The following is a 15,680-nucleotide window of genomic DNA, read 5'->3' on the forward strand; positions in this document are numbered from 1 at the left end:
TTACCTTCTCATAACTGGTCCCCTAAACTTCATAAAATAGTGTATGCCTTTTTTTTAATTACTACATAAAATCAGCAGCAGTACCATTCTCATTGGTGGCCTTCTGAAGTTGTGCTTGTACACCAGTTATTTTTGTTTCTGCATGCGTGTCAATGGACCTCACATTGTCTCTTCTCATCTTCAGTATAATATACAAACCGATCAGTACAGAAGTTGTGATAATGTCTCTGCCAAGTCATCAGATAGTGATGTCAGCGATGTGTCAGCTATTTCCCGCACCAGCAGTGCCTCTCGCCTCAGCAGCACAAGCTTTATGTCAGAGCAATCCGAGCATCCAAGAGGCAGAATCAGGTGAGCTTCAAATCTTTACGGTAATGTGTTAATGTGTCAATTAAAACCTTATGTCTTTTGCCATACAATGTACAGTGGTTTGCTAAATGAAACAAAACCCTAGAGCCGCAGTAGTGCAGTGGTTAGAGTGCAGTACTGCAGGCTACTTCTGCTGCTCACCGGCTGCCAGCAGTTTGGCAGATCAAATCTCACCAGGCTAAAGGTTGACTCAGCCTTCCATCCTTCCGAGGTGGGTAAAATGAGGACCCAGATTGTGGGGGGCAATAAGCTGACTTTGTATAAATATATACAAAAGTATGAAGGCTATTGCTTAACGCATTGTAAGCTGCCCTGAGTCTTCGGAGAAGGGCGGCATATAAATCAAATTTAAAAAAAAAAATAGCAGTCTGGATATTTAAGTTGCTTCATGAAATATTTCTTCTGCATCGTATCTGTGAATTTCTTAAAATTTAAGCCTAGTTGTATGGTAATTTCCTGTGAGCAACACAAAATCAATTACGGTATTTTGTTGTGGCATGTCATTCAAATATTTATCAAATTTTTAAGGATACTTGACGCCATAGCAGTTCTGGGCAGTATACAATCTTAAAAATAAATCCACAAAAATAAACCAACCTGTTCTTAACATAGAACTCATCCATCAGAAGCTTATCATGTAATGTAAACTGAGGCCTGAGGAAGCACTACATTTTAAGAGCTTATTTGAATAAGACTAGGGTAGGAGCCACACAAATCTCTGGAAAGATGCTGTTCACATCAAAGTAGGCTTACATTTTGGGTCCCATGAGGTTGCATTGTTAATTGATGGGACCCAGAAAATGACAACTCTTTCATCTTCGTCTATTAAACAGGATAGATAGGCATCACAGGAGACTGACATTAGCCAGGCCCTACACTATGAAGGAGTTTATAAGGGATAACCAGCATCTCAAATTGCTCCGAACCTACTGTTAACAAGTGCAAAAGAACATAGTTGTTACATCGGCATATATGCATGCTCATGACTTCCCATGTTTTCTGGATCAGCCGCAGCTCCCAACTGATCTTCAGAGGTAGGCCCATGTAGAGTACATTGCAGCAAGTGACACACAAAGTGATCAAAGCGAGCCTTCAGGTGATAGGGAGTGACTGTTCTGAAGTTGTGCTTCAGAAATGAGCACAACTGGCATATGTTGAATCTCTACAAAGGCCTGTCTGGACACCGCTGCCAGCTGCTCCTCAAGCCAGAGCTATAAATCCAGGAAAAAGCACATAATCTATATTTTCAACTGCTTCAGGATGATCAGATGTACACTGTAAAGTAATTTTGGATTTGCAGACATATGAGTGACTATTTCAGTATCTGATACATCACAGCACATTCTTTCACATAAACAATATATGTTAAGATACAGGGCAACTCTTATAGGCATAACACAACTTGTTTAGCTTTCTAGGAAAGTGTGAACCAGATTATCCCTCCCCCTTCCTCCGCCAAAAAATCCTTTAATCAACTATTTCGTTTTTCATCTATCAAATTATTTCATTTTGGGGGGAAATGGCATAGAATATTACTTAAGGAAGGTAAGGAAGAAATCTGTAGGATTTCTCTGTTACCTCTCAACAAATTTCAGACATATGATCTAGTATTCCATTGTTCTTTTTCCCTCTGCAGAATTTGGGAATCTCAGTTGAAAAAGCAAATTCAGAAGAGTTACTGGCCTCTCTTGGACTAATGCAAAAAAAATATTTCATAGCCTGCAGGAATTTTATTAATCTAGACAAATCGTGAAATATCCAATTTATTTTTAGAAACCCATTGAAAGTATAATCCTATGCAGGTCTATTCATAAGTATGTCCATCAAGCTTGATTGGAATTATTCCAAGTAAAGGTGTTGCAATAATGTTCCTGAATTAGCAGTTTTATTTCTTTTTAAAGACACTAAGCAAGATTTAAATGCATTGCTTGCTATTCAAATAATTTATCTCATACTTCTCAGTAATAAGACTTTTAATATTACTATGTGGCAGATTTACCCTATTTTAAAATGACAATTCTTAGGTATAAGAATTATGGTTTAGCAAGTCAAATAGTAGTCTGCTTCATTTCTGTACAAAGAAATGTTTCTGTACAAAAAAACGTAATAGTTTCTGATAAATTTGGAACTTTTTCAGTTATCTGACTTCAACTATGTGATAGTGTGACTACTTTTTTGAAGAATCCTTCTTTATTTAACTGATTAAGTAAATAGCACTGAACAAAGACTTATAAATTATGAAACTAGAAAGAAAAAATAAAACTTCCCTTATAACCAGCAAACCTGGCCCTTCTTGCATTTGAAATAGTCTTGGATTAACCATTAAACAAACAAACAAGCAAGCAAACAAACGCATGTGCTTATGGCACCAACAGAAGGGTTATTTCTCTTTAGCTATCTTTGGGAGGGTAATTAAAAATACTTGGCAATAAATTTTTGTATTTCCATTTTTCTCTTACAACAATTTTATTTAAAACACATTAAGAAGTGTTGAAATTTGCATTTTTTTTCTGTTGCCCTAAATATTTGGTTCTATTACTTATGACTGTTTAGTGTGAATTAAAAAAAAGTTTAATATAGTTCTGGTGTCTTGCCTGAGAGATGACCAGGAAGAATACTGAATTTTAAATCTATTTCACCTTCAGCTCTTATTGAGTTTTAATGTCTTATCAGTTAAACAATTGAAGGGCCAAAGGGCTCTATTGTTGGGCTGTGCTTAGGGCATCAATTGTTCACAACTCTGCTTTCAGATAACATGTGATTTTGCAATCAAACATTTTATATTTTTCCCTCTCTTTCATTTGTTAAAGTTACACCCAAAAGCTAGATATTGCACAAGGAGAGACCTGTTAATTTGTTGGAACCCCCAATCAATAGTCTAAGCACCTTTTTTGACTAACAATTTTTTCTAAAAGGCATAAGCTTTTGTAAACTGCAACTAATTTTGTCAGATGGAGTGGTTAACCCAGTGTTTCACAACCTCAGCAACTTCAAGTTATGTGGACTTTAACTCCCAGAATTCCCAAGCCATACTCTTAAAGAGTTGAAGTCTACACCGTTGAAATTGCAGAGGTTCAGAAATAAGTTAAGCCAATATAGGATTTGAAAAGGGGTTGAGGTAAATTGGTGGTGGAAGGGAGATCAAGGGTGGCTATGCAGTTGGAGATGACATATGGGGACAGTTAACACGTACTTCATAATTCCTTTTTTTCATTTTGAGTTATCTTCATTTAATTTTGCATGCCTGCATGTTGTGACTATGGGAAGATCAAAATCCTTAGAGAACTGCAAAGTTGATGGCAAAAAAGACAGGAGGATTTCATGGGAATTAGATGACAAGCCGGGGCACAGTGAAAAAAAAAAGAATGTGGAAGACAAGAAAAGAAGGCATACTGTTGCTGACGTGAGGTAAAAGCTAGCTTCTTTCCCTTGTGAATTTGTACCTGTAACCCAAGATGTCATGATTTCATTAGTTTGGAAGAATGACATACATTTCAACTGATGTATATGCATTGCTTGGTTGCTATCGTAAATAACCAAAGGTGCCTAAAAAAATTAAACATCTCGTATCTCTTTTTTCCCTCCTCATCACCGGGAGTCAAGATTTTATAGTAACACATTTAATAACGAATAATTTCCTCCATTTTATTTCACTCGAAATCTGTGGTTTGGAGGAGACAACTCATATTGTATAATGATAGAACCATCTCTGATATGTCTTCCACCATTTTCATAATATTTAGTACTATATTTCTTAATGTTTAGAATCATGTCAGTTCCAGTGGTAAAACAATTTACATATCATAATGGATAAAACACAAATCCAAACTCATGATAAACAAAAACTGATTGTGTGTCTTTGTTAAATATCAAATGACTCTTTTTGGTCTGGTCAAGCTGGAAGAGCAGCATTATATCTTACATGGAAATGCCTTTTTTTCCAAAGAATAAATGCAAAATACACACACATTCACTATGTAATTCTGAATATATTCTAGCCTGCATACTTAGAACCCAGTACTATTGAGAGAAGAATTATTGGAGATAGAATTAAGTGACCACATCTTTTAAAGGATATTTCATTGGACTTCCACCCTCATTTAAGCTGTGAGATGTGTTTCCCTTTTTTTGAAGGAAAGGTTAGTGGTCAGATACAGTGGTTGTTTATTTCATTTCATTTCATTTTCATTTATTGGATTTATATACCGCCCTACTCCCGAAGGACTCAGGGCGGTGAACAGCCACAGAATAAACACATAAATACAAAATTTAAAAACAGAATAAAACCGAATTAAACAATTTGGCCGAGACAAATTTAAAACACCCAATAATTTAAAAAAAAAATTAAAAACAAATTAAAATTTACATTTTAAAGTTTAGTGGAGAGGACTAACAAAAAAGCATCTTCAGGAGATTTGGAGAAGAATTCTGGAGAGACACCAACAACTGGTGAGATAGCTACCATTATAATGTATAATATAGAGAGCCAGTTTGTAGCTCTCTATATTAATGGGATAATATGGTAGTTAAGGCATAAAAACCAGGAGGATTGCACCTCTCGTAGGGATGAAAGTCAGTAGGGTGACTTCGGGCCAGTCACTGACTCTCATCTCATCTCAACCCACCCTACAGGGTTGTAGTTGTGAGGAAAAAGGAAGCCAGAGTTTGTTTGTTTGTTTGTTTGTTTGTTTGTTTGTTTTGTTGCATTTCTATGCCGCCCAACTCCCAAGGGACTCTGGGCGGCTTACAACAAAGAATAAAACAATGCGAACAATCCCATAAAAAATGTTAAAAAGAAAAACATTAAAACATTAAAAACTTTAAAAACGTTAAAACACATGCACTCCAATTCGTGGCCGGGTCTCGCAAGATCGTTATAACGAGATCAATGGCCCCAGGCCTGCCGGAAGAGCCAAGTCTTCACCGCTTTGCGGAAGGCCAATAGGGTGGGGGCGGTCCGGACCTCAGGAGGTAATTGGTTCCAGAGAGCCAGGGCAGCCACAAAGAAGGCCCTCCCCCGCGGGCCTGCCAGCCGACATTGTTTAGCTGACAGGACCTGGAAGAGACTGACTCTGTGGGATCTTACTGGTCGCTGGGACTATGTGGTAGAAGGCGGTCTCGAAGATAGCTTGGCCCTGAGCCATATAGAGCTTTAAATGTAATGACCAACACCTTGAATTGCACCCGGAGACCAATAGGGAGCCAGTGCAGCTCGCAGAGAATTGGTGTAATGTGGGTGTATCTAGGCGCACCCACTATAACTCGCGCGGCTGCATTCTCGACCAACTGTAGTCTCCGAGTTTAGGTATGTTCTGCTTCTGTGAGTTCTCGTTCTTTCTTCCTTCTTCTCCCCCACTTCTCTCATCCGCACATGTACACACACACACACACACACACAATTATTAGATAAAAATATAATTATAATAATCCTTGAAGCAAAGAATTGGGCTTGCTACCTGGCACTTTCTTTACTCATTTCACTAGAAGGTTTTTCAGTTGTAGATTGCTGCTACAAGATTGTGCTACATGCCTACTCCAGCACACTTCAGGTATCTTTTTGCCTTTGAATCCAAATGTAGGGATTATGGTTTGAGAGAGAGTGAGTTTGGTCTAGTGGTTTTCATGTTAGAAAATAGGAGTCTCTGAGTTCTAGCCTTGCCATTGGCATGAAAGCCAGCTGGGTGAACTTGGCCAGTCATTTTTTCTCAGCCCAACTCATCTCACAGGGTGGTGGTTATGGGGAAAATAGGAGGAAGGAGTATTAGGTATGTTTGCAGCCTTGAATTATTTATGAAAATAATAAAGGCAAGTTAAAAGTAAATAAATAAAACTTGTGGTTAGACATGGCACACTGTTTTGTTGGAAGAATGCCTAGAAAATGACAAAGTGTAAATGAAATGGTGGAATATAGGTTTAGAACATTAAAGCAGGAGTAACTCTACTAAATCCTCCAGTAAGATTTTGATGACTGGCCATTTCATCCATGGCAGCCATTTGCAAAAGTGCCCTGAGCCAAAAGGGTTATGACACATAATATGTCTACCATTATTTGATACACTATCATGTTCATTATTCTTCCTGTTGAGTAGCTGTTTGAAATATTCAGCAGTTTGTGTGCTCTTCAACACTTGATTATAGCGTGAATCTCAAATTACTTTCCCATTGCGAAAGATGACAACAGTGAAGTTTTATTACTAGACAGTTCAACTGTTAGAGCTGCAGACAGAAATAAAGTTGTAAATGTCTACAGTTCTGATCAATGCAAGTGAAGCCTTCATTTGGTTTAAAATTAAATAGTTCTTGCTTACATGCTACTCTTATAAATATTTACTCATCATTAAGTTTCACTGAGCAGAACTCGTTTATAAGAAAACTTGCATAGGATTGTAATATTAATTGGTTTGTTTTTTCAAGGTAAGAATTTTCTCTGTGAAAGGACATTCTGAAATAACACTTAAATATGGGACACTTGGAATAACAGGGCAGTTTATTTTTAGAAATATGATGTTCCTCATTAAATAGAGATGATTATCTTTCTCTTTGGTCCAGGACTGCTACTTGCTCTGAAATTAATATTCATGAGCCACCCTCTTGTAAAGTGATCCATAGAAACTCAGATTCACAGTAGTAGTATTTAACAGAGAAAGCAGAAAGCATACTTACTAGCATTGATGAAATCTGTCAACAAACCACAACAGACCTATGTATGGTCTAAAAAGAAGCCCACGAGCTATCGATAATTTCTTATTGTACTGAAGAATTATATGAAATAAGATTCCATGCTAAGAGATCAACAAGATCAAAAAATAGTGACTCATACCTTGTGCAGAAGCTACTGTGCTGCTGGCCTTCATTTCCAGAAAAGATGTATTTTCATAGAGTGCATAGGTGAGTCATTTTACAAAACAGATATTAAATACATAAGTTTATTTGTCAAACTAAAATTATACCACCTTCAATGTGATATTTGTTGTATATTAAACAGTATCTGAGGGGAGAGTGTTCTCATATGCTTATATGTATGTATGCATGTAACTGATCTACATATTGAAACATTATTTTAAGAAACTTAGAATAATGAATATTATTTTAATTTGCTGCTCAATTTGAGTTCCACAATAAGCAAAGTATGCCTTTTTTATTTTCATTCAGTTGCATCATATCATTGAAATAAAGCAACGAAGATTACAGGGAAGTGTAACTTACGTGTGCCATCAAAATACAAGATTGATTGTTTGAATAGCTCAGCTTTTGATAGGACCACATTAATTCTTTTAGTTAGTTTTTATTTTTCTCTCAGTGTTGATGGGATTCCTAATCCTGTGATGTCTTCTGATAAGGAAGACATGATTTCAAGAATAATTTAAATCCATCAGAAAGATCTAAATCTGCTTTGGGGTTCTTCAAAAATCTGGACATGAATTTTGAAGATTGATACTTTTTTTTTGAGTTCTAGATGTCCCTGTTATTTCACATACAAATTGTGATGTTCTCTTCAGAACTAGAAGCAGTTATTCAGCAATCCTTAACTTAATCCTTAAATAGAAAGCTAATTTAGGTTTATAAATGTCTCAAGGGCTTCCTTCTTTTTGAGATATTCCTGTGAAATATTTTCGAAACCTTCAGTTTTCAAAGGTTAATTGTCCTGCAGGCTAAGCAGGCTAATAAGATTGCTCCATTATTGGGCCTGGGGGGGGGGGGGGACATTGTCCAGTAGCCATACAGGGTTACCACAAGGTTTTCTGGATTGTAGTGCAGTAAAATTTTCACTTGATTCAGATAGGCTCAGTCAAATCAAGGTATCTCTCAATTACCAGAAAAAAAAAACAATTTCCCCAAGTTTGATACTCATTTATGATCACTGGAAGCTTCTGTAATCTTTCCTTCCCTTAGAATTTAAGTATAGAGATGAGGCACCGATGGTTGATGGTCATGATGGAGATGGCCTGAGAGGACATGTGCATCGAGGATGCTGGGAAATGTAGTTTTCGGGGATGCTTTTCTTCCATTTCATCTTTTTTGTTTTACAGCAATCTTTCTTCTCTTTCTCTTCCTCTTCCTCCCTTCTTTTATCCTTCCTCCCTCCTTCTTCTCCCCTCTCCTATTCCTTCTCTACTTTCCCTTCCTTTATCCCCCTCCTCCTTTCCTCCCTCATCTAACCTTCAATCCTACTCTTATTCCCCTTTCCTTTCTTCCTCTCCATTTCCCTTTCTTCTGTTTCTCTCTCTCCTTCTCCCTTCCTTCAATCTCCCTACTCCTTCTTCTATCTCTCTCTATTGCTATATTCATTTTCAATTCAGTGCTTTTTTTCTATGGTGTCCAAGCATTACCGTTTTTCTCTCCCTTTATTGCATATATTCCTCAAAATTCCCATCATATTTTTAAATTCTTAACATGTTTCAACTTATTTCATTTTTATCTTAAAATCTTTCAACTTAATTAACTTTCCACCTCTTATTTCCATTTCAATAGTTATTTTTTTCTTTTCCTAATATTTCAATTACTTCCTGATATTTTTACATATAAACCATTTCTATATCTGCTGGTCTACTTACAACAATTTCTTACATCATTTATTTAACATTTCAATTTAATTTCTTACTTCAATTTCCTTTGTTTTTTCAATCTTTAGCACACTTTTCTTTACTTTCATTTCAATTTTATGTCTTAATTTCAATTAAGTATTCCCTTTTACAGAAATCTATATATTTATTCCAATTTGTTTCTTACATACAACTTCTACTACTAATGCCATTCCCTTAAGTCAACATATTCCTTTCTATTACATTTTTTTTCTTTCCCCTTTTAACCATTTTCTTTTACGCTCTCCTGAATTCCACTTCTTGATATTTTCTCCCCTTTCTCCTATTCGCTTATTTGTTTCTTCCTCTTCTTCCTTTTGTGTTTATTATATCCTCCTTCCTGCATCTTTTCTCTAATTTTTAACTTTATTATCCTTTTAGTTCTCCTCCTTACTCTTTTCCCATTTCCTTCTCTTTTCTTCTTTTTGAGAGATATTCCCCCCTATCTATTTTTATTTTATCACTGTTAATCTCAGTGTGATCATCTATATTTTTCCTTCAATTATTTTCTTTCCCACATTATATTCTTGTTTCTCATTTACCTTTTCTCTTTCTTTCTTTTTGTATTCTATCCAATCTTCTGCTTCTTTGTTTCCCTTAAACCCTTCTCGCACCTTTTGCAACATCTCCCTCAACTCCTCATACTCACATTCCCAATTTTCCATATTTTCAATTTAAGAAGAAATAACTTTTAAATTTATGTTTATTTTCACTTATATATAGTTTGAATTCAAGTCCATTTAATGTCTTTTTTGTTTTCTTTCTTCTTTCCCAATAGTATCCAATTCAAATAGTCCGTTAAGTCTCCACAGTTCAAGGTTTTATTCTTTCAGCTTCTTTTTGTAATCTTACTGCAGCTGTTTAAACAAATACTCCCCAAACGGCTTCTCACATTGATTTAAGTGCAATATTTCTTTTCCACCAGCAGATGGCTCTCTCCAATCCACAAATCCCCAGGCAAAAGTATCAATTGTAAATCCACAAAAGTAGTGCTTCCTGTTTTCAATTAGTTCCTTTTGCTGTTAAATAAATGCTTTCTCTCAATTTCCTTTTCTTTATATTTATTCTTAATTTCTTTCAAGTCCAATTTAAATCCAGGTAGTTAGTTCTCCTTTTAGGGCTTTCTTTTTTAAAGTTCCTCTTTATTTTATTTTTTTTCCTTCACTTTAAATTCCTGGATGCCAATTAGTTGCTTATTTCAGGTTGGGACCTCTTTTAAAGTTTTTAAAAAAATTCTTCTTACCTATGAGTTGGCCAATCACTCATTCGGTAACAATACTCCGTTTCATCACTGCCCCTCGTTCTTTTTCCCTTATCTTGCGTGTGGTCGCCCGGCTTTTGACAGCTCCTAATGACTGTTTTCCCTTGTTGCTTGGTTGGAGGCTGATGCTGACACTGCACACGTTTAAATATATTAAGACAAAGAATGAATTAATTAAAAATAAAATTAAGGAGAATGTACCGTATATGATTAAGAATAGAAAAATAGAATTTGAGGGTGAAAGAAGATACTGTTTATAAAAATAAGAATAGAAAAATTAAGATTTGATTAACAAATATGGAAAAAGAACACTGGCAGAAACTGTAACTAAGTAAAATATATTTGGATATGATGAATTATATATGATATGATATGGTCAATACTCTTTCAAAAAATGTGTGGATGTGTATTGGGGGGAAAACCAATAAAACTTGTCAAAACAAAGGGATGCTGGGAAATGTAGTTTTCCAAGGCATCTCAGTACCTAGTATAAATTCTAGTAAACTGTTTATCTAAGAACTATTGTACCAAGGATTATGATAAGAGCTTTGGGACATGTAATTATCAGAATGTCTGACAACAATTATAATGACATACCTCTAGGATTTTCTGCTGTTATTCTTTCTAATATTGTGATGGAAATTGTACTGTATAGTTTGGTGTAATAGTTAAGGCACCAAGCTAGAGACTGGGATATTGTGAGTTCTAGTCTTGTAAAACTTTTGCCTGTTATATGTCTATCATGCATCCTAATCCTTGTGTCATTAATAATTGCAACACGTTCAAAACAATAGCAGTATAGCAAAGAGCTTTACTATTTATTTCAAAAATAAATGCATGTAATGAATAATAACTTCTTCATTTCCCCAGAGCTGAGGATTTAGTTCACTTATCTAGTTTTATTCTGCTAAGAGGTGATTATGGTTAGGAATAAATACTAAGATAATCTCTTCATAATTGTCTATTTTTAAATGAAAACCACCAAGAACTGTAGCTATGCAACTCCACTGATATCAAATTTTCAAAGAAGTGGATCTCAAGAGAGATCAGTCTTTGAGCTCATTACAACGTAGAGAGCGTTTGAGAATAGAAAATTAAAAACAATAGTGGCTCAATAATAAGCGTAGCTAATATTGTAATTAATTTGTTTCACAGCAAAAAATTAGATTTTATCATGTATGAGATTTGTGTCCTGCCTTTGAGGCTCAGGAAGAGAATAGACTTTTTTCCTGTTTTGTGGTGACAGTAGTGATGATAATGTTGTGGCTGCTATTATAAAACTAATCTACATTTTTTTATCTTTGGGGTTTCTGTGCTGGAATATGAAATTCTTATATAAAATAGGATAGCTGTGATAGAAAAATCCACACCTCACCAAAATAATGGTTAAAATTCATTGGCAAAAAAAAATGATCACATCAGAATTGCTCAAACAATAGTCCTTTATTATCTTGTATAAAACAAAAGAATCTTATTTTCATCTTTTGCTTCTTACTTCATTGCCAGTCATGATTTCTGTGTAATAAATCTTTTCTTTACCCAAGTTAAAGATTCACAACATGTGTGCATATGCAACACACGCAATAATCACTGACGGATTGATAATAAGCAAGGAAGTTTGTCTGCAGAATGTTTTTTCCAAAAGGAAAAAACTAACAGAAAGAAAGAATTAGATCCAGAAAATAACATCAATTTATTTCAAAAGAGAATTAAGCACTTGGTTAGAACTGTCCCATGTAAATCAATCTCCTGTCCATTTGTTTGTAACTTTCAATTAGGCAAAATGGTGCATGCTAGAGCAAGAATTTTTGAGGGTACCTCAAATGCGTTAAAAGAATGCAAACAAGAGATCCATTTCTCTCGTGGAATTGAAATTTCAAGTTCTCTTCAGACTAGTTGTATTTGCAAACCTGTGGCCACCGCAGCTTTGCTGTTGTCAGCCATAGTTACATGATTGTGATTTCTGACGCTCCCCATCAATTTTCCTCAAACAATATCAATGTTGAACCCGGCAGGAAATTAGAAGTTTCTCCCTCTCTCCTTAATTTTTGCCCAACCATGGTTATTCTGTTTCTCTATTTTGGTAAGGAAATATCTCTGAAAGGATGATCCAACAGGTCATAAGTTGTCTAATGGAATATAAAAGTGGCTACATTCTGCTGACAAATTGTAGTTTTCTTTCTTTGAGAACATTGCCATTCAGCTATTACTTGCTTTTTGGATATTATATCTCATATATATCAGTGGTGGATTTCTACTGGTTCACCCCAGTTCGGGCGCACTCGCAGTTCCAAACCCGTAGCGAAAGTAAGTGGAACCCACTACTGATACATATACATATACATATACATATACATATACATATACATATACATATACATATACATATACATACACACACACATATATATACAGAGAGAGAGAGAGATGAAAACGTATACTATTTTCGAATGAAAAAATATTTTTTCTCGGGTATTTTTTACAGTTTCACCTTTCTCTAGTTTAAGCCTCAGATGGAAGTTCCATTAATTTAATAGGCTCTAATTCTGAATATGCATGTAAAGAATTGTATAATAAGGTACAATTATATTTAGTATATTAATAGCTACAAGTGTCATGTCAAAAGTTTACTGTCCTTATTTCACGTAGTTAAAAAGTTTCTTTTGGATAATATGGAACAGTTCCTTAGGGGTTTCAGATTTATGCATATAGGATTAAACATTTTCTCAAAGAAAATGCCCTTGATTTCACATAGTGGAATAAGATTGAACTCTCTTTTCCAATGTTTGTATACTAATTTTGTCATTTAAATAACACTTTCGTGACCGATCAGTTTTTTTAGGTTCTTTTTAGGTTCTTATTCCAGTTAAATGAAGGAGGTTGGAAATGTATCTTTTTATTTTCCCCCACCCCAATATAACTTTATTAGAGAACTTTATTTAGATTGCATATTATATTCCCTTAGAATTTAGTTTCAAACAAGATCTCTATGGATGGCAAATTTGTTTAGTCCCCAACTCTGTATCCCATTATACTTAATAGGAGGAATGAAAGATCATAATTATAGTATAGTGTAGTATTTTAAACCTTTCATTTTGAAAGTTATTTCTCATTAGGAAAACTCAGATGGGATATAAGACTCTAATTAAAATTTAAAAATGGACATGGAAACTGAGGGATTGCTTTAATTAGCTGATTAGGGAAGGGGAGACATTACTTTTAAGAAATGGCATTTGAAAGTATCAAAGAAGTTTGAAAGTTTTCCTATCAAGACTTGAGCAGGAGAAGTTAAACCAATTTTATTATATATATATAGTTAGAAAACACTAGTGTGTTTTAAACTCATAATTTAAATGTACATGTATGTTTTTACTTTGAAAATATAGTACGTTTACTCCTAAAATGCAAGGCGGAAGGATGGGGACTTCAGGGAGAATCATCACAAAGAGCACAAGTGTGAGTGGAGAAGTATATAAACTGGAACAGAATGATGGGAGTCAATCAGATACCGCAGTTGGGACAGTTGGAACAGGTGGGAAGAAGAGAAGATCAAGCCTTAGTGCCAAAGTGGTTGCCATGGTATCTCGCAGAAGCAGAAGCACATCCCAGCTTAGCCAAACAGGTGAGTGAGATAAATGTAGCAGGATCATAGAGGTTTCTGAGAAGAAGCTATTTTCTTGTGGGCCTCTGATACAGTCACTAGTGTCAACTATGAAATATTGTAAAATAAGAACTCTGGAATTTTGTTTTGCCCATTATGATGTACATTGACCTGAAAGGTACTTAGAGTACCCACAATGTAATAATATGTTTTTAAAAAAATGAACGTATTGATTTGAAAATAATAAACAATAGCATATATATATATATATAAAGTCCCTGAAGAAGCTCAGTCAAGCAAACTAATAAGAATAGAGCATGATGCTATGTAACATGCTTTTAAATATTTTTTTTTCCTCTTGAGGTACTTTAGAAACCATAAAAGCTTCATCTCTGTAGCCTAAAGAAAGAACAGGGGTACTGTAGAGAGATGGAAGAATGCTTTAAGGTTCACAGCTCTCTTCAAATCTATGAATCTGTTCCTCATTCTGATAAGTGTATATCTCCTTAGCTGATGCTTAAGAAAGAAAAGGAAAAAGAAAATCTTGATTTAAAATAGGGCTTAGTCACATTAATAGAAGGTGATTTCATCGGCAAGATAATCACCATCTGCAGGTATGTCAAATGTTTCTGATTGGATTATTTTATTTTATCCTGCCTTTTTTTTTAAAAAAAAATGATTAATTGCCCCTGTTTCCACTTCATTAGCACTGATAAGGTAAATGGAATTCAGCTGCTTAAATAATCCAGGGTAGTTTATATATGCTTGGTTTTCAAATAAATATTCAGCTCAAAATGCGTAAGTGCACAATATGTGCTCAATCTATTTTACAGGAAGTATCTGGAGTTAATAATATTCAAAGTCATGTTCTGTGAAATATTTGCCTGAGCAAGATTTTTAAAGAAATGGTCCTAGTTTGTTTGGGAGCAGTACCTCTAAAACTGTATTTTAGTCCCAGTCAATGTGGCAGCATGAACATGATCTCTTCTGATATCTAGATTTCTGTTGAAAGGTCATATCAGAAATAGTATGCAAAATTAACACTACTCATTTTGGTTCTTCTGAATAGAGCTATGATTAAATGCACTTTTCTATTTACCAAACAGGCATCCCAGAGCTTTGGGGTATTTTGCGTCTCTCGCAAATCAATGTTGTGTTTTATGCTTCTTAGAAGAATGGGGCCATCAGACATTAAGTGTATTGTCTCGTTTATTTCAGTGGGTTTTACTTCCAAATAAAAATGCTTCAGACTTGTATCTGAAACAGGAGCCTCTCCGTTGCGTTGATTTCCTACATTCATTCTCTCTATTAAAGTGTTACATGAAGAAGGAAGACATCCTGCCATTCTTGTCTGTTCACATATGTATATAAAAAGATACGGTTGGTCTCAGTTATGGATCTTTAACTCTATATTCTATTGTAATAAAATTTATTGTGATGAAGATTATGTTATTCATAAAAATATGGTCTATTGAAAATAGATTGGGTTACTTCATGGTTTACATAAAATATTCACCAGTCATGTATTTTTAATTGATATTGGTGCACATTTCGGGTTCTTTAAAACAGTGCAATAGTAGCAAAGACTGCTGTGATAAGCAGAGTTGGATCATTTATATATTTGTTAGAAAATAGTTAACAATGATGTTTTGGCTCAGCTTGGAAGCTGGCATTACTTTTACTCTCATTATAATTTGTTTTGTTCTTTATTTTCTATGAAGAGACAACATTTAATATAATTCATGAATGGAATAAAATAAATCCTGCTTCAACTGAGTGATAAATGTATTATAGAGGTGCATTGTTTGTGTAGTCATTATAATTCAGTATATTCAGAGAGTCCCTTCCTTCCTTCCTTCCTTCCTTC

The 15,680-nt window shown here is 34.9% G+C and overlaps 1 protein-coding gene across 50 annotated transcripts in view; it reads left to right on the top strand.

The window, feature by feature from the left end:
* RIMS1 (regulating synaptic membrane exocytosis 1) overlaps nt 1–15,680 on the top strand; it is a 271,584-nt gene that overhangs the window by 240,093 nt on the left and 15,811 nt on the right. For 24 of the 50 annotated variants that reach the window (XM_087882497.1, XM_087882498.1, XM_087882499.1 and 21 more), the window contains 3 exons: nt 185–351; nt 3,637–3,777; nt 13,599–13,834. The exons of 9 other annotated variants lie outside the window; for them this stretch is intronic. In XM_087882497.1, the coding sequence (XP_087738623.1) occupies nt 185–351; nt 3,637–3,777; nt 13,599–13,834 (544 nt within the window). The remainder of the gene's footprint in view (nt 1–184; nt 352–3,636; nt 3,778–13,598; nt 13,835–15,680) is intronic. 17 more of the 50 variants (XM_087882527.1, XM_087882528.1, XM_087882504.1 and 14 more) reach the window with 1 other exon arrangement.

This window comes from Pantherophis guttatus, chromosome 1, assembly GCF_059756535.1.
Source record: "Pantherophis guttatus breed Tessera chromosome 1, ASM5975653v1, whole genome shotgun sequence".
Lineage (NCBI taxonomy): Eukaryota > Metazoa > Chordata > Lepidosauria > Squamata > Colubridae > Pantherophis > Pantherophis guttatus.